The sequence below is a fragment of the Squalius cephalus genome, assembly GCF_949319135.1.
Source record: "Squalius cephalus genome assembly, chromosome: 14".
Taxonomy (NCBI): Eukaryota; Metazoa; Chordata; class Actinopteri; order Cypriniformes; family Leuciscidae; genus Squalius; species Squalius cephalus.
In genome coordinates, this window is record NC_137135.1 from 16,695,519 (window position 1) to 16,715,110 (window position 19,592).

The window sequence follows — 19,592 nt, forward strand, 5'->3', positions numbered from 1 at the left end:
ATGCTGGGCATGATGTGATCCTTAAAGGAGAACTCCGGTCATTTTTTTGTAAATTTGGAGAATCATTGAAGTCAACAGGGTGCAAATTTTAAAAAGAGGATATAACTCGGTGTAGGCAACACCGATTTTTGTCGTTGTTCTCTGTATTGACACAGCACTCCAAATTTACAAAAAAATGAGCTCAATGTTAAAATTGACCGGAGTTCTCCTTTAATAAATGATCAGAAATCGGTCCAAAAACAAGACGAATGAGGACAACTCCAAATTCCGCATGTAAATGTGCAAAATATCAAAACATATCAATTTCATAATTAAATGCTTACAATATAGTAATTGCAAGGTTAAAACGTTTAAATTGTGGATTATATTACTATAGATTAAATTTTATTGAGATTGAGAATCTGTTTGTGAGGTTTCAAAAAAAGACTTGTTTAAATGACGTAATTGCGTCCACATGGTCCATACACTTACATTTTCGATTCTATTCATTGTTAGTTGCAGCCATTAATAAATACACAATTAAAAAAAAAACTAGTTTATAACTAACTAATCGCTCATAAAAATAAGTAAATTAGAACCGAAATATAATTTGCATTTACATAAATCAATACTAAAATTAATTTACATATCTTGGCTTCAATATGTGCGTGCGCGAACGCGCCTGGCGCTCGTGCACATTATCGTGAGCGCGGCGGGGAATCTGTTAGAGCTGTCAAGTCAGCTGTCAGTTTTTACTCACCGTTTTATTATTTACGCATCGGGTAGGTACATTCATAAAACGATCCAGGTCGTTAGATGCTATTTAGTTGTAATTGCAAATGTACATTATTGTTATTACTGGTTATTTTAGGGCTTCCTTGATACAGAGTAACTACACAAGTACTGAGTATTAATATACACTAACAACGTGTAGGGTTAGGTTTAATTGCTTGTAATTGTGCATAATGTACAGTTATTTCTATAGTAAGTGCATGCAACAGGTATACCAAGTAAAATAAAGTGTTACCTTATTATTTAGGAGAGACTGTCTGCAATGCTCTTCAAATTGATGTCTAAACTGTGATTTTAAAAGAAATGCCTAGTACTAAAAATACTACTTGTCCAGTAGAGGGAACCAAATAACAGACATCATGGTCCACTTCAGTCTCCATGCCCACGGATTCCACTTTTAGAAAACACAATCATGCAACGCTAATGAAATACAAATCTACTATACGTGTAAAGTGTAACTATGCAATTTTGTGTTTTCTATATTCTTGATTTATAAACTGCAAGGACAAACAATGCAAGGACATATTCCACTAGACACTAAAAGCTGATGTCTCAATCTTTATATCTAATATGTACTTTTTAGAGAATAACAACTTTTTGAATTATCATATTTAAAAAAAAAAAACAAAAAAAACATGTCAAATTACCATGAATTTATCAGATAAAAGAACTTTATTTAAAAGCAGTAACTTTGATTTGCCTTAAGGCAACAGATGCTATAAAAAGGAAACATTTGTAATGAGCTTTCAGTCTAACAGTAAACATATAAAGGGGGAAATGCCTTGCGAATAACAGGGATTAGACATAGCAATTAAAAAGATTCTCATAGAACTAGGAAATTGCCATTTTCAACTGGTGTAAAGTGAAGTAGAGATACATAAGAGCATGTCAAATTCATCTACTAGATTACCTACAGTTAGAGAAAATCAGTCAACAAGCATAATTTTAAAACAATTGTAAGCAAAAGACAAACAAACATGAAGGCAATTGCTAAAGCAGTAGTTAGTCCATTTTGTGTCACTGCCTAGAATTTTCATCTGCCTGATGTGCTTGTGGCCCCAGTTCATTCTTCTCGTTCTGATCGCTGCAGGATTCGGTCACCCTTCTGCAGGTAGTGTAAACAGTTCAGCCCTTAAGACCTCATTTTCTTTCAAAAGTGAAAAAAAAAGAAAGAAAAATGCTAAAAAAACAAACAAAAAATCCTCCCAGCCCAGAGGGGCCCATCATTATGAGACAGAAGAGATGGGGTTCAGAGGAGAACCCATTTGTGTAAGGACTTTATCCAGCCACTGGAGGGGGCCGTGGAGATGCACTTCTATCCAGCAAGGGGTGCTCGTCACGTCTTGTCTGTGATACTCGGCGCCCCAGCCCTAAACAAATATATTAAAAACAAGTTAGATTTTTAAGTTAGAAATTTAACTAAAGGCATTAAATGGGTAGTTCACTAAAAAATAAGTTCCCATAATTTACTCACCGTCAAGCTTTCCTATGTATATATGAATTTCTTCTTTCAGCCAAACACAATCAGAGTTATATAAAAAATATGGGTTAGGGTTATAATTGGAGTGAATGGTACCTTAGGCTTTGAAGCCCAAAAAGCGCATCCATCCATCATAAAAGTAATCTATACAGCTCCAGGGGGCTAATAAAGGCCTTCTGAAGCGAAGCAATGCATTTTTGTAAAAAAAAAATAATAATTTCATAATAACTGTGTTTGGCTTGAAGAGGAAAGTCATATACACCTAGGATGGCTTGAGGTTGACTAAATTATGGGATGATTTTCATTTGAACAATTTAACAATTTAAACACTTTCATTTGTGAACTGATGTTCAGCTGTTCTTTTTAATAGTCAAATTATTTTCATATCATCAGTCATCAATCTGATTAAAGGGGGTTGCAGATGCAATATGTAGCCTGTTTAATGTCATCAAGCTGATGAAACACAATCATCATGATCTTGACAAGTTTGATTTTGACATGACAAAGAACGGTTGTTCACTTCATTTTTAATTATTCATCCCATTAACGCCATCATTTTGTCGATTCAGACCAAAAAACAAGAGGCAGGATTTATTTATCGCACAAATCCATTTTTGTTTGATTTTTGTAATATGGATTCATTTTCTCATCCAATTTTCTGAGGCACTACTGCCTCCTTGAAGGAAATGCCCCTGGTTCTTCCTCCCTGAACTCTCAATGGCGAATGACCATCTGAATACTAATCATCTGTGGTGATACTCGTACCTTTACAAAGCTCATGCGGATGGTGCACATCTTGGTGAGCTCGTAGACGGCCTCAAAACCATGGTTGACGGACTGAGCAAGCAGCTGAGCAAATTCTTGGTTGTTGAAGATCTTGAGGCTGCAGCCACTGGGGATTTTGCAGACAGTTGTGGGGTGGAAGCCATGATGGTAGTTGCAGTTCCGACTCTGGACGAAAATGCTGGTGTCACTCAGACACTCTGCATACACTTCTCCTCCGACATAATACAGGTGGACACCTGAGGGGTCAAACACAGGAAAGATGTAGTACTGAAATACTAAAACTCAATTCTTGTAGGTTTTCCTGTGATATAATTCCACAGCGAATCATAACAGTCCAACAATGATTCATCATTGTAATCAAACACATTCTCTTTGAGAACACTTATTTACCTTGTTAGGTGTGGAGATGAGGAATTGTTATTGAGATATTAACACATAATAGTCTTCTTTGTTATTCAACCAGGTCACCCACCATGAATCATCTGAAAGCCTTTAAAGGGCCACACAGCACGATAACTATAACAGTTCTAATTCTATAGAATAGGGAAGTCCACACAACAGCTATAATGATAACACAGAGGAACAAAGTGTTTTTCCAGCTGTTTTTTTCCAGAACAATAAAACAGATCATCCGAATCCACACGCTTCAGCATTTAAAGAACTGCAGTATGCGCTTTAATAAACAGAAAGTTATCATGTGTTGATGTGGACACTAATAGTTATCTCTATAGTTAATGTTCTTGGTGTGAATGGGCCTTAGACAGGGTAAAGGTCGTCATCATGCTGACAAACCATTGCTGCTGTGTTATTTTTGCATTTATATACTATTATAGTTATCAATATTTTGAATTAGCTTTTAATTTAACATTTTCAGTTCTCACATTAATTTTTTATTTATTTCTAAATAGTTTTAATCGATTTTCAGGTTTAGTCCAGTTAGTAATTTTAGTATATTTTACTTATAAAATATTTCTTATAATACTTTTTTTGATTTCAGCTTTATTTCATCATCTAAAATATTTGGGTTGACGGCAGCACAGCTTTCACCTCCCACAATGGGTTTCATAACTCCTACTGGTTTTCCAGGACTGAGTGAAAGAGAGCACTTTGTGCATAATGACTGCACGCATACCTTTGCCAATGTGGCGGCGGGTGTTTTCAATGGTGGAGTTGCGATTGACGTTGGAGAGCAGGCCCAGGCAGAAGCGGTTCTTGTTGTTGGATGGGTCGGTGAATCCATCAACCAGCACGCTGGTGGAGGAAGCGTGGTAAGCCTCTCCCACACGATTATTCAGCTCATAGTACACAATAGAGCACCAATGACTGGGCTCTTCATACTCCACTGGCTGCACATCTGAAAGAGGAAAATAAAACAAGACCTTGAGCTTAAGCCATCTATTGTTTCAACTCGCTCAGATACTTCACATCAGCTAGATAAACTAACTGAAGAGATTAGAGGGGGATACCGTGCCAAAGGGATTTGACGGTTACAACAAGCAAATTCAGGTTGCACAAGTCATGATGGGAATGTTTTTAACTCCAGAAGTTGCCATTTTTGTGTAACATGCATGAGCTTTCTCAATTCTGTGACCTACAATCGGACTGTCTGGCTTTACACAATTGCCATGCACAGGTTTTATTTTGGTCTGCCACAAAACGAAGTTGTGTTTTCAAAATACCAGGTTGCTACAATGAGTGCTTCTGAGAAAAAAGTAGTCATTTGATTTGCTAAACGCCCCCAGATGTTATGTACAAAGAGTCAACTGTTGTTGGTCATTTTACTAGTCATTTCTAGGGCTGGGTTTTAATCAATTCTCCTTTTAATGAACCAATACAGATTCTTTAAGTTAGACAATGTAACTTTTTTTTGTTCAGAAGTTACAAAATGTATATAATCAGCGAGTTCATCATGAATCCATCTTCCAAACCTACGCATAAACGAGAGAACGTAATCACTATATTTCTTTCAACCTGCTAGTGATGTCCTGATGCATGTTTGAATAAATGCGTTACGCAAACAACAAGTTTTGACAAGCCATCGTTTAAAGTGCCCCTATTATGCTTTTTCGGATATCATCTTTTATGTAGTGTGTAATATAACGGTCTGTGAATGTAAAAGGCCTGCAGAGTTTAAAAGATCAAAGTGCAGATAGAGTTATTGTCTCCCAAAAGAAAGAACCGATTCTGCGTAATTCCAGTCTTATGTGTGAACCGATCATACGTAGGTTTGAAACATATTTGCATTATGCCAGCCTATAGTCCTTATTGGCTTCCCCTGACCAGCATCTACTTTGACCCTCAAACACTGTAGCTGTAGCTGCGTCCCGGAAGAGTTCATGTTGTCAACATGTCGAGAAGACGCCGTTTTCTGCGCTGTGAAAGCAAATCCATTTTGCATGGATGAGGACTCAGGCTCGAATTGATACCGAAAAACCAATGCCATTGTTACGGTTCTTATCACAGCATATACAAGTGTTGAGGAAGCCCCCGGAGCTGAAATTCAGATATGACGATGGGTGTTTCGTTTCCGACACGCACTGTAAGTGGTAGACCAATCACAACAGACTGGGCCATCTCAAATTGTGTGCCTTTATTCAAAAGTCTGCTTCTGCAAGACCTTTGGAAATATAGGGCAATATTTCCTCTACAAAACAAGCTATGACAAATACTACTGAAATGAACAAGCTACATGATGATACTCAGATTCGTGGGAGTTCTTTATATGTTGTTTGATATCACACCTAGACCACTTTTGATTAGGATGTCAATAGTTTCTTACCCCCTCTGGGCATGTTCTGAGGAACCATGCTGCCGCTGCCAGTCTCCATGGACTGAGACCCGTCCTGTCCCATCTGCTCATCTGGAGGCATGTAGGCAGGAGGAGGGGTATCAGCTGGTAAAAAGACACCAGAGAGAGAGAGAGAGAGAGAGAGAGAGAGAGAGAGTGGTCAGACGATGAAGCCTGCTGCAAACAAATGGGCTTCCACTGCAATCCCCTGGAGCCTCAATTGTGATTATTCTTTACAGGAAGCTGCTTCACATCTTATGGAAACCTTTTAGTCTCAGATTTCACAAATCCCTTACATCAAACACCCACCATACATACATTCAAGATGTGGAAACAATCAGAGAAACAAACAGCCACTTAAAGAGAAGCTTTTTGTTGATGGTATAATCCGAGCAAGTGTGAATACATGATTGCAGGGTTGTTTATTATTTGGACATACATGTTGCTTTGTGTGTTTGTTTTACTTTACCATCTATGAATGCAACCACTGAATGTCCCACAGAACAGCAAATTGCATTCAAATACAATCTCTTCCAGAAACTGATTATAGCTAATAAAAGAAAGCAGTAAAAAAAAAAAAAAAACACCTCTGGCTCTAAATAAATCCTTGGAAGACGTTATCTAATGCAAGAAGAATTTTAAAAAGGGTTTGATAAGTTAATGTTACTACTTTCCAGACAAATTCAATGAAGCCAAAGGAGAAGAGCGCTGTCACATTGCTCGTCTGGTGGATCAGCTATATCAGATTGTTGTTTTTTACATGAACAAGTAAAACAATGTTATGCTGTTTTTCCTTTGAATTTTTGCTGTGGAAAAACTGATCAATCTGAATAAATCATTACCACCGAATTACACTACTGTTTAAAAGTTGGGTCAGTAATTACAATTTTTTGCAATTATGCTCATCAAGGCTAATATTGTGAAAAATACATTATTTTTGCACAGTAATGTTTAAATGTTGACGCTGTTGGAACCGCACTGGTGATTATCCCACTAAAGACTGCTGTTGACACAAAAAGGACCTTATATTGTATAACAGTTATATTCACAATGTACATGCCATATACGTCAAAGCTTCAAGTACTTTCATTGTTTAATCACTGAAGCAGATCAGATGCTGCAATGAATCAAGCAATTTCTATGAATAAATCCAGCTTTAGTTCTAACCCACAGTGCTATAAAACATTGTTGCCCTTCTGCCTGAGTGCACCCAGCCAACGGATGCAGGCATCAGCAAATCACTCTGATGCAGAATAGAGGAAGTGCGGGCCAGTGCCAAGTGATGGGCACCCACCAGCAGGACTGAAGTCCCTGGGCTTTAGTGTGCTGCTTAGCTGGCATTTCCATTGTTTACTGACAGCAATCGACACTGCACAACTCACCGTCATATCATGGGTTAATCATTCAGCATCACGCATCCATTTGCGATTGCAGCAGCAAAGAAAATACAAATATCAGTTTGCCACTGGCAAAAATATCCCAAACGGTCTATCAATATGTTGACTGGTGTTGTGTGTACCTGGGAGCTGGAAGGGGCTGGATGGCCCAGAGCTTGCAGGAGAGTTGGGGTAGGTGCCACTGCTGGCGGGAGACGGAGGGTAGGGCGAGTTTGGAGAGATGGGGAAGGAGCTCCCTCCGCTGTGTTGCTGGAAAGACTCTGGAAAGGTGGCGTTTAGAGGCATGTGAGGCTCGTTGTGACTCAGGTTGCGGAACTGCACTAGAAGACTGTGCTGAGGGTTGAACTCGCTGTGTCGTGGCACCAAAACTGGAGGAAGCACTGAGAAAAGATGATAACATTTTAAACATCCTAACAGATCATTCTGACATTCTAATATTTATGGCAAAAAATAATAATAATCCAGCATCTTTGACATCTGTGTGTCAATTGGCTGGCTCGGGCTCCAAGGTAATAGCTAAGGCACAACAGATCAGTTTTCCAGCTTCAACAGAAATGTGTTTTCTCTCCTGAGTGACATGTGATATCTGCCCTTGAAAAGCTCAATACAGTGTACATCTCAATCTAAGCAGAGGGCAAGAGAGGTTACAGAGATCAGAGGGCCTCTGGAGGCTAAAGATATCTGATAGTCAACACGGTCTATACCACTGGATATGCAGAGGAAATGACAGGCCACATATCCTCACAGGGTACATATGTTGAGCAATCTTTGTTATTTTGTCTGATTTTTGTTTGCTTGATGTCAACGGTAGCTTCTCAGAAAAAAACACTGAGTTGACAGATAGATAAAATCAGTTGATAAGGATTTAATGGTGTGTGATTGGTCAAATGAGTTTTAACACTGTTCATCAAAAAATATTAAATAGCTGAGACTAAATAGCGATTGGTTGAAAATACACTAATATTCAAAAGTTTGGGGTCAGCAAGTTTAAGTTTTTTGAGACAGGTGACAAAAAAAGTTAAGGACAGTAAAGGAAAAAATGCTGTTCTTTGGAATTCATCAAAGAAAGAATACTCAAATGCAGATTGTTTCCACAAAACTAAGCAGTACTGTTCTCAGCATTGATAATACATGCATCTTGAGCATCAAATCAGCATGTTAGAAAAATTTCTGAAGGATCATGTGACACTAAATGCTGGAGTAATGATACTGAAAGTTCAGCTTTGGAATCACAGGATTAGATTACATTTATTTTAAAATATACTACAATAGAAAGAAATAATATTTTTCACAATATTACTTTTTTATTTTAACCAAAAATAAATTCAGCCTTGGTGAGCATAAGAGACTTTTGAACTGTAGTGTACTTGTATCACTTCCATAAAATGTCAATAATATTCTTAATATGACAAAACATTCGCGTAGAAGGACTAATATGAACACACCAGTCATGACTTACCTGGACTTTCAACTCTTTTGTAGTGATATGGGTTGATACACACTTCTTTCTGTTTGGAACCGAACGGATATTCGCACACCTCGAGGGGTTTGAGCTCGTGATGGGACTGCAGGTCAGGCCAGCGCCACACGCGGCAGTAGATGACGTGAGGGAGGCCTTTCCTGTGGGACACCTGTAGCCGCCCGTCCAGTGACCGGGGGATGGTCACACATTTGCTGGGCTGCCCAGGACTGCTGAGGGCCTTTTCCAAGTCCTCCATGGCACCCTTTTTCTTCTTCAGTTTCTTCACCAAGGCATCCACAGCCTTTTCCGCCCATTTTTCCTCCTCGTCACCCTGCTTCCATCCCAGCAACCGCTTCACCGCCGGGCTGGTGAAGGAGAACAGACTGGACATGGAGGTCATAGTGCCGATCTGCACCAGGAAGTGGGATCTGAAGCTCTCTCGACCAGCAGTGTGCCAGGAAGATGATTATGTGTGTGTTTGTGTGTGTTTGTGTGTGTGGGGGGGGGCGGGGAGAGGACAAGCTTAGCCTTGCAGGACCAAGGACAGGAAGTTGAGGCAGGACGCAGCTGCTGGTGCTCAGGAAGGCCTGCAGTGAAGCAGGGGGTGGAACTGGGTCACAACCACTCCGAAAATTAGTGTAAAGGGCAATTGAGAAATGAAGGCTGAAAACACAGATGAGACAGCTATTAGATATTAGAGACTAATCCATGCCAGATATTGATTGTGGCCAGAGGTTGAAACTTCAAGAAGGGGCACCTGCAACAAAAAGAGAAACTGACATTAGTTTGGAAATTAAATGTGTAGGCAATTTATAATGACAACAAATATCTGACAGGATAGACTTGATTGGATCTTCAAGACTAGTTTAAACAACAAAAAATATGCTAATTATCTTAGAATTTTACACGTAGCTTTCTTTCATAACCTTACATTATCTACTTTAAAATTAAGGGGGAAAAGGAGACTAAAAATGGTGAAATGGTGACTACAGCAAACTTAATTTATTTACAATAAGACAAAAGCTTTAAAATAAGCTAAAACAACTGAAAATCAAGATATTTCTTATTTTAAATGCACCTGATCATCAAAACATGTTTGTATCTTAGAAAACCAGGATATAGGAGGTATGCCTCATTTTAAAAAGTGTAGTTTCTAGACCTAAAAAAATTATGAAAATTCTCCAGTAAACCACAAACGACTGGAAAGTCATGTAAATTCAGACTGGGATCCCTGAAGAACATTCAGCTATTTGTAAAGCTGACATTTAATTATTTACATTTTAATTAGAACTACTTTAGTTACTTATTTTAATTTATGGACACTCCTAGCTACTGCACATTACAACAAAAACACCAAATAGCCTATATGAGCCTTCAAATATTGTAGTGGACAATGGAAGGTCTTGGAGTCACAAAGGTTGTTGAGAACCCCTGATCTAAGATACAGACTATCCCTTATGCATTCACATAAAGTCTAACTTAAAATTGATGTGGACAGAAAAAAAAAAAAGTACATAGCCTTTTATGGATGATGAAAAATTACCCTCCAGCTTTTCAGCTCTACAAAGATACAATTAGACTGCTTACGAGTATTTGACCAAACATTTAAAACCACTATATTAGTGCCCACAATGATAATTACAGCCATCTTAAAAAAATAAACAATAAATAAAAACAGTGCCCAAAGGATAAGCACAAAAAAGCAACCAGCGATTAATTTATAAAAACAACACACGTACGCGCACATCTGGGGTCTTGCAGATAACTGTTAGGATGTACCCATCTTCCATGTGTTATGGTGAACTACAACAGACTCATTGTGTTGGATCTGTAAGCAACAGCCTCCCGCTGCCCCACCCAGGGAGCTCCCAGGGCGAGAGTGAGGGGGAGCACAGCACAGCTGTTGAAAATGTTGCAAATGTAACCAGGACAGAGAGGATATAAGACCTCTGAGAGGCACTTCCTGTAGCCACATCCCTTCCCCTTGACCTCTTCAGCTGCCAAACATCAGCCCAACATTGGCTCTTCGGGACAGAATGTTACTATTCAAAGCACTCCCCGCTCCCAGACCACTATGGTGTTTGTCCTGTCAAAACCACACCATGCTTTATGTAAAATGAGTCTGATGGATCAGTAATCATTATTAGTGAATGGTACAGTTAAGATGGGCGAGCAACAGCCGAACATCTACAAAAAGTAAGTATAGTAGGAAATCTCTTCACATTTCGCCATCAGTGTTAGTACAACAGAGCTGCCCCTATATTGTTCAAGCCCTGTTTGCGTACAGGCACGTATATACAACGGAAGCAGGAGCACTCAAACAAGCTCTGACATTAATAGCACAAGCTTTAATTGACATGTCATTGTCTTCCACGAGGAGTACAAATAAAATTTTGCAGTTCATAAGATAACATGTAAAAGGTGTTCGATTAGGGCTGTCAGGATTCCACGTTTATTTCAATTCAATTTGAAGTGTCGCATTCCACGGACGAGAATCCATCTCAAAGACTGCAATTCAGTTAAATAAATATATAAGTTGCAGGTTTCAGAGTAAAGCGCAGTGCTTTAATTATTTACATGCATGCAGGTTACGAGTCAATGGTTTAGGTAGGCCGGTAGGTAATTTAGGTGGGTGATATATTGTCCCAGAAATAACTGCAATAAACGATATTATTGTCAATAATTCTTTTAATTCTTAAGAATATTTATGTACTGAAAATACTGTCAAAAAATAAATATACAAATAAATAAAAAAAACTTTAAAAAATAAAAATAATAAATTAAAATTTTCTAACAAAAAGATAACAATTAACAAGTAGGAAAGAACGCCTGCAAATGCACAGAAGCGACTTATATTATATGAAGTTTTTTCCCTGACCTTCTTTTCTCAGTGAAGTAAGGGTGCACACTATTGCTGAAAAACACAAACCCTACTTAGTAGTCAGATGTTCATTTGAGCCCATATCTGCTGATAAAACTATTTTTGTAGAGGTGTGTTTAATTTTTTTTAACTTCTTTTAACTTGAGCACCGCATGATTATGATGATGCCGTTATGCACGAGATACTGCAAAAGTCGTTGGTCAAACATGTCCGTTTACAAAGAAAAACAATGGAAAAACTGTGGAATGAAAAAAAAAAAAAAACGTTCTCTGTGAAAATTAACTAGACACTCGCGACTCGTCTCCTGTGAAACATAATGACAACATGAAAGAAGTTTGATTGAAATGTTTGCAAATTTATTAAAAAAAAAAAAAAAAAATTCACATCAGCCTTTGCCATGACACTCAAAATTGAGCTCGGGTGCATCCTGTTTCCTCGATCATCCTTGAGATGTTTCTAAAACTTGATTGGAGTCCACCTGTGGTAAATCCAGTTGATATGACATGATTTGGAAAGGCACACACCTGTCTATATAAGGTCCCGCAGTTTACAGTGCACGTCAGAGCACAAACCAAGCCATGGAATTGTCTCTAGACCTCTGAGACAGGATTATATCGAGGTACAGATCTGGGAAAGGGTACAGAACAATTTCTGCAGGATTGAAGGTCCCAATGAGCACAGTGGCCTCCATCATCCGTAACGTGGCCAGACGGAAGCTACTCCTCAGTAAAAGGCACATGACAGCCCACCTGGAGTTTGCCAAAAGGCACCAGAAGGACTCTCAGACCATGAGAAACTAAATTCTCTGGTCTGATGAAACAAAGATTGAGACTAGTCAGGATCGAGGGAAAGATGTACAGAGACATCCTTGATGAAAACCTGCTCCAGAGAGCTCTGGACTTCCAACCGGACAATAACCGTAAACACACAGCCAAGATAACAAAGGAGTGGCTACGGGATAACTCTGTGAATGTCCTTGAGTGGCCCAGCCAGAGCCCAGACTTGAACCCGATTGAACATCTCTGGAGAGATCTGAAAATGGCTGTGCACCGACGCTTTATTCCTGTGATCAGCATCATTACTCCAGTCTTCAGTATCACATGATCCTTCAGAAATCAGTCTAATATGCTGATTTGGAGCTTAAGAAACATTTATTATTATTATGAATGCAGAAAACAGTTGTGTTGCTTGACATTTTTTTGGAAACTGTGAAACATTTTTCAGGATTCTTTGAATAGAACATTCAAAAGAACAGCATTTATTTGAAATGGCAATCTTTTGTCATCTTTTGAATGTGCTAAATTATTTTTAAAAAATGAATCCCGAAGTTCATCTCTGGATAAAACGAACAGAAGATGGGGATATGCATTTCAAGGGTTTAAAGTTTTAAAAATAAACATTCAAAAGTATGTATTAATTCTTCTTTAAAATTTGCTCAAATGTTTTGCATTTGCAGTAAGACCACTGCTTGCGTACAAGAATGGGTATGTGTCAAATGTTTCCTGGAAATGTATTAAGCAAGTCACATGACATGAGCAAAACATTCCTCTTCTTGGATACTTGCACATAATATTTCATAGCTACTGTGATGGGAGCCGACAAGCATACAGAAACGCTATTTTCATACTAGACTGACGGAAGCATGTATAATTTGACGCTATACCTTCAAAACAGCAACATGTCAACATTTGGCCACTAAGCTGCCCATGTACTATGTTTAAAAAAAACAGAATGTCAAGATTTTTTGGGGGTAATGAATGTTACGCCACATATGCTGGCAAATTGTGTTAACAGCGTAACATATTAAAACTCATTATTTGAAACTGTTCCCAGTCTGATCAATGGCAAACATCGATAATGGTAAAAAAAATCTAGAGATTGAATTCCTGAAATCTTCCTGAGATTATGTTCAATGGGACGGTGCACACCAGAACGTCTTGCTTATCAGCAGAAACAAGCAATCAGCTTGTAACCAGCACACTCTGCCTTTATTGCTGAGGGACTGATGATAACAAAGCTTTAACAATAGGAAGTACAGGACTCAGATCAGCAATACAGAGGCTCAATACACAAACACACACTTCCCTGTTCCCTATCTCCATCCTGCCTTCACACTCAACTGCTCCACTTGCAAAATAAGAAGCACAGAAAGCATTACCCGTATTGATTTTTCTAGCCGTCACTAAAGCCTCCCACTTAAAGCTTTTACTCTTTCTGTGCTCTTATTTCATGGCAAGGAAGCAATTTTGCTTTAAAAAGCGAAGAAGAAATGTTTGGCGTGAGTCTAATAATGTCATTAAAATGAAAATTGACAGTCATCTGCTTCATCCCAAATAATGAAAATAATGTTAAGATTCTGACCACAACCGCAACGTGATTATCAGAAGATGTGCATCTTAATGCTGCTTCATAATTATGATATACATTCAAGGGCAGTGCCATTTGCAAAATTACACATGAAATCAGCCTTCTAAATCATAATGGAGTCACATTTTGACACTAATGTAGAGCTCCAGACCAAGGAAGAGGCGCTTTTATTCTCTACTGGATCAATTGATTTATTACAAGGACTGTCGTGCAGTCGCAATGCCTCTAGTGGGCTTCAACCCATGCATTATCCTTAAAATCAAATTACGTATACAATTAGGTATAATAGCCAGATTGAAAGAGCCATCTAACATTTCAGTGACATTTAAGAGCACGACAGAGGCAAGACAAAAGCACAGCCTTACAATTTTATCAGTTCGACTAAATAAGGCTTTCTTACAAACCCAGAACAAGACCATTTCTCTTTTTGTAAATAGGGTCACACCCATCCAAGACAAAGATGCAGTCGTTACGAGGGGGGCTGTTTAATTGCTTGACACCATCCAGTCTCTCCATCCCTGGAGTATTAGGCTACATCGTCGACACTAATAGATAGACCCTCTTTATGCTGCACATAAACAATAACCACCCTATTGCTCTCACTGGCTCAAATACTATCAATAATACAGAGAAAAACACATTTCTAATGATATACATCTTCAATGCATTACATTCAATTCAACTGATATTATTCATGATCAGGTAACAGCTCAAGATCGACAACAGATGTGAGCACTCACATGAACATCTATGTGACAGATGTTACACGTTGGCAGATATTCAGAGACTCAATGGAAACAAATTCTGCTATTGCAAAAACTAGGCGCCAAGAACAGACTAAAACTGTAGAAGCAAAATACGACCAGATTTTTTAAACAAATATCATACTTGATCATGTGGCATACTCAATGGGTCTCTTTCACTAACCGTGCGCAAGTAATGATTTGTGCGTACGAACATTTTTACGAACAAATCATGATTCATTAATAACATTCGTTCTAAATTGTATTCAAAATTTACGAAAATGTAGGAACAACTGAAACCACACGTGCACAAAGATATCTGGGTGGTCTTCCAAACGGGTTTAGATGAAATTTTAAACATACATGTTACATCTTAAATATATTTCATTATGTATAGGCTATATATGTAGGCCTATATTACTGTATAGGTGCCTTTCCTAATTTCATAATGACATCACCACATAACCACACATGTGACACGCACGCATGAGGATTGAATACTCCTCAAAGAAAATGTGATTTAAAACAGACTACAAAACTGTTGCTTAAGATGAAAATGGCATCGTTGTTCATCAGCATTTTGTTGTTTCCACGGCTCATTAACAAAGCATTTGTACATGACACTAGGAACAATACAATTACAAATTATTTTAATAATAATATCACTAAAATTGTATAGGCCTAATAATAGTCTTTAGGTCTGAACACAGCATAAATCAGTTATCTGTGAAAATCAAACGTAGCTTCAAAACCCGACTTAAAATACAACAACTTGTTTAACAAGAAATACTGATTCTTCATTAATGTATTGGTCAACAAGAAAATTATTAAGCCAGTACATTAAGATAGTTGATAGGCTACCGTTATCAGCTTATTTTGAGGTAGACTCATCTCGTCGTCTCGTCTGCACCTTTTATGCAGCGACAGATGCCAAAAGCTCAGTCAGTTTTTGCTTTCACTTTGACTTCCATGGAATAAGTAAGCGCGTTTACATGCACGCTCTTAACTCGATTATGCTTAATCCTCCCCTCTGTCAAGGTCAAAAATAAGAATGCTTATTATATTAATAAACGGTTTAAGCATAAACCGACTGACACAGCTCGATTTTTGCCCCATACCCCGATTTCTCCCGGCATGTACACATAACCTGCTTTCTTTGGGCTTATTGAAGTGTGCATATGAGATATGCTATATGACAGGAAAGCTTCCTTACTGCGCATCCAGACAGAGCGAGCTATTTGTGGTAGCTATAGGAAGGAGGAAAAATATAGCTAGGGCCCATCTCTGATTCATTCTTGACCCAAGAAATTATAAAAAGGTGTTCTCATCTCATGCAGGAGTACGGTAAAATGAGAGGATAATGCGTCCGGAAGTTTCCCGCTGACATGCCGAAATACTAACTAATATCGTCGATATTGCTATTGCTGTGCAAAAAGATGCAGATATACAGCTGGTTAATCAGAGGTCTATATTTGTAATAGGTTATTGTGTGTGAACCTAGAAAGCATCATGTTTACTGAGAGAGACGAAAGGGAAGCCCTTATATGGACACGGTTTTGGCATGCTATATTAAAATTTCTAACCACGGGCAAGCGGTCGCTCATTTAGAATACTCCAAATTCATTAACGCAAGAACAAATCCATGTGCGTACTCTGCGTATGCACGTGTTGTGAATTAGTCAGCATAAATACAAATAATCCACGCAATTATTAGTGAATGAGACTGTCTGTGAGGTTTATTTTCATTCACTGGCTATGTATTTTTACGTATATGTAGATTGTTTATAATGTTTACCAATCCAGACTGTTTAATTTAAAAAGTGAGCTGAGTAAGACCTTTAAGAGTTCACCCAAAACAATTCTGTCATCATTTATTCACCCTTAAGTTGTTCCAATTCTGTATGAGTTTCTTTCTTGTGTGTAACATAGAAGAAGATATTTTGAAGAGTGTTTGTAACCAGACAGTTGATGGACCCCCATTGACTTCCACAGTATGGAAAGCTAAAGTCAAAATATCTGCTTTTGTATTCAGCAGAAGAAAGAAATTCATATAGGTTTGGAACAACTTGAGGGTGAACAACTGTCCTTTTAAGTAAGTTAAGACAGTCGCAAAAGATAGTTATTTATGCAACACCATGCAAAAAATAATAATATTACAATTACAAATCAGAATCTTACTATGTGATGCATGAAAGCCAGGAACATGGTGATGTTGCTCTTTGAATGCACTCCATCTCTGTTAACATGTTACAAGCTGACCGTATCTAAACCTCCCCTCTCTGTCAAGGTCAAAAACAAGCTGATGACTTTCAAATGCTGTTTCTACAAAGGATTGGCATTGATACTTTAAAAAAATATTTTTAAAGTGTAGCATCTGTCGTTGTGCATCAAGGCCAGGGAAAACCTTCCCTTTGAAGCTCTTTATCTGGTTCAAGGAACACTCCAGCAATAAACAAGTCTTAGACCACATGAACAATATTTTAACCCCAAAACAAACAAAAAACACCTATTTATATCTTGACAACAATCTTCATCCTCACAACTGCTTCAATGATGAACTTTGAGAAGGACACCATGGATATTCCCAAATTATGCAAATGTGGATGAATGATACAAGCTCATTACACCAGCTCAAATGCTCGATCAAAGAAAAAAAAAAAATCGTAAACTTTATGGACAATTTGGTCGCTAAACGATAAACAAAGCTCTGTGGATGTGCTTTCAAGCGGATAATATCAGACATTCTCGCTACCTGTCCCTCAAAACCGAGGTAGTTGCCCATCTAGACAGCATCTTGGGGCATCACAAGCACGTTTAGAAAGTTTGAGCCAAGGAAGAACACTAGTTTTTGAGATTATAAAGCCCCATAATGCTGTCTGAGTGGGCAGCACACTAGGTTTTGAGACACAGCCAGAAAGACACGCCACGACACGCACATCTCTCCTCACAAGAATGCGAACAGTCACTTTCTTCTACTACACAACAATTATTATTAAATACACTGTTGTTTATTTGATCCTCGTGGGGCTTTGTATGCAAATATGTGCGGATCAATGTTAAACCGTAAATATGTATTGGCTTAATAAACGAGAGGAGTGAAGCTAAGCTACATTTTAGCCGCAACTTTGTGTAATTGAGTTCAAAACATGGGTATTAATTTTAAATTCGAACTACTTTTATTTTTTTGATAACATTATCCGTTTGCAAAACTTTCTAAAATCACAACGATATATTATTGGTTAAATTTGTGTTTCGTTTGTTTTTCTCTATTGTGTAAAAACTTAACTTACTGCTAGCCGAGTTGCTACATAGCCAGTTAGCCATTCACATTTGCGATTTAATTAAACCCAAATAACAATTACAACCTCAAAATGCTGCATATAACATGTTATAAATATTTTACATATTATTTGTATAAAATGTAAATATACTTCGTTCACGTGTTTTCCTCACCTCATTCGTACAAAAATGAAAAGAAAAAACCCAGCAAGGAAACTTTTTCAATCACTTCTCAACACCCCCTGCGGAAAAACCACCATCCCTACTGGAATAAAGTTGATAAGTGACCGCTGAACCGTCTTTATCGGCTAGATGTATTATCATTAGATTGCATACCTTTCATGAAATGGTGTAGCGTCTGTCGACCTTTGCTCTGTTTAACAGACACCGACATGAAGGAGTTTTTTTTCCCCCTTCTTTCCTGCCTCTCTTTCCCTCGTCTCTCTCTCTCTCTCTCTCTCTCTCTCTCTCTCTCACCCGTCCTGGCGTCAAACAGACTGGAGGCGAAGCACATTAGTGCATATCCATCCGCCCATTTGACAACCGACCACTCTTCTTCCTCTACACACTGTTAGCTCAGTGCCTGCAGATGCACTTGAGATGATCAAAAGAAAGATGTCTGTGATAAATGGAGTATAGTATTATGTGAGTATGATGGTTTCTCTATTGTGGCTGTAAGATGGACAACATCAGAAGGCATTTACTAAGAAGAAAATGCCTGTTCTAATTAGATCAGAAGGCACTAGGCTATATGATGGCGAAAGTAATTGTAAGTGATACAGTTAGCTCTATTGCAATTCAGTTTCCTAGTATGTGCATTTATTGCTGTGTCGGCCCCCACATACAGCTTAGCCTTCCTAGTATGGTTTATATGTTTCCAACAGACAGATATCATTGAATTATCCAATCAAAAATAATAATGTCATCAATAGGCCTACTGACAGAACGAAGTGAATAAAATAGTTCATTTACCCCTGGTTTATGGTTGGCAATTTATAAAACAGGCGGAAATGCATTTATAACACATTATTTTTTTAGGCATGTTATTATTTTTATATTTTAAAACGGGCTTCTGTCATTTTATTATTTTCAACATTAGGCGCTATAGGCTTAGTTTATGTTATACATCTATTTACGTGAAAATTATATGACAAAAAAACGTATATGTGTACAGCATACAATCAAACTTGTCATGAGCGAATACTAAATACATTCAGGTCCATAGTCTACTCTAGATATAAAGGCGGAAGGATACAGTTGGTTGCTATGTAATGCCTGGCCCGTCTTGGAGTTGTGCTACGGTCACGTGACGTCACGAAACTTGGCTCCACTCTGTCTGGCTTTTAAAACTTCAGTAGTGCAACAGCCAATAGAGAGTGAGTTACGCGGTGTTTGCTTACTCGCGCATACACACGAGGTCATATTCAAATTAATTAGTTTGCCCATCTCTATTATTGGACGAGGAGAAACATTAAGGCCTATATTAAAGTCCATAGTAGATCCCATAGTACATCTATCTATCTATCTATCTATCTATCTATCTATCTATCTATCTATCTATCTATCTATCTATCTATCTATCTATCTATCTATCTATCTATCTATCTATCTATCTATCTATCTATCTACCTGTCTATC

At 38.1% G+C, this 19,592-nt stretch overlaps 1 protein-coding gene across 3 annotated transcripts; it reads right to left on the bottom strand.

The window, feature by feature from the left end:
• Positions 1-1,006: 1,006 nt before the first annotated feature.
• On the bottom strand, positions 1,007-18,532 carry smad5 (SMAD family member 5). 3 transcript variants are annotated; one of them, XM_079892895.1, is made up of 7 exons: positions 18,291-18,532; positions 8,682-9,441; positions 7,345-7,602; positions 5,817-5,930; positions 4,170-4,391; positions 3,017-3,273; positions 1,007-2,141 (listed from the first exon to the last, which is right to left on the bottom strand). In XM_079892895.1, the coding sequence occupies exons 2-7, from the start codon at positions 9,082-9,084 to the stop codon at positions 1,998-2,000; spliced, it is 1,398 nt and encodes a 465-aa protein (XP_079749021.1). In that variant the 5' UTR covers positions 9,085-9,441; positions 18,291-18,532; the 3' UTR covers positions 1,007-1,997. The 3 variants fall into 3 exon arrangements, with proteins under 3 accessions (XP_079749021.1, XP_079749023.1, XP_079749022.1); XM_079892897.1 differs by having other exon boundaries at positions 8,682-9,347; positions 18,291-18,411; XM_079892896.1 differs by having other exon boundaries at positions 18,129-18,343.
• Positions 18,533-19,592: the final 1,060 nt, after the last annotated feature.

What these genes read in the sequence shown, in the direction of transcription:
- smad5 (XM_079892895.1), bottom strand. Translation starts at nt 9,084, where the DNA reads ATGACCTCCATGTCCAGTCTGTTCTCCTTCACCAGCCCGGCGGTGAAG. An exon ending in CAAAAGAGTTGAAAGTCCAG is followed by an intron (nt 7,603 to 8,681) that starts GTAAGTCATGAC and finishes ATCTTTTCTCAG; the next exon opens with TGCTTCCTCCAGTTTTGGTG. An exon ending in CAGCCCCTTCCAGCTCCCAG is followed by an intron (nt 5,931 to 7,344) that starts GTACACACAACA and finishes TCTTTTTACCAG; the next exon opens with CTGATACCCCTCCTCCTGCC.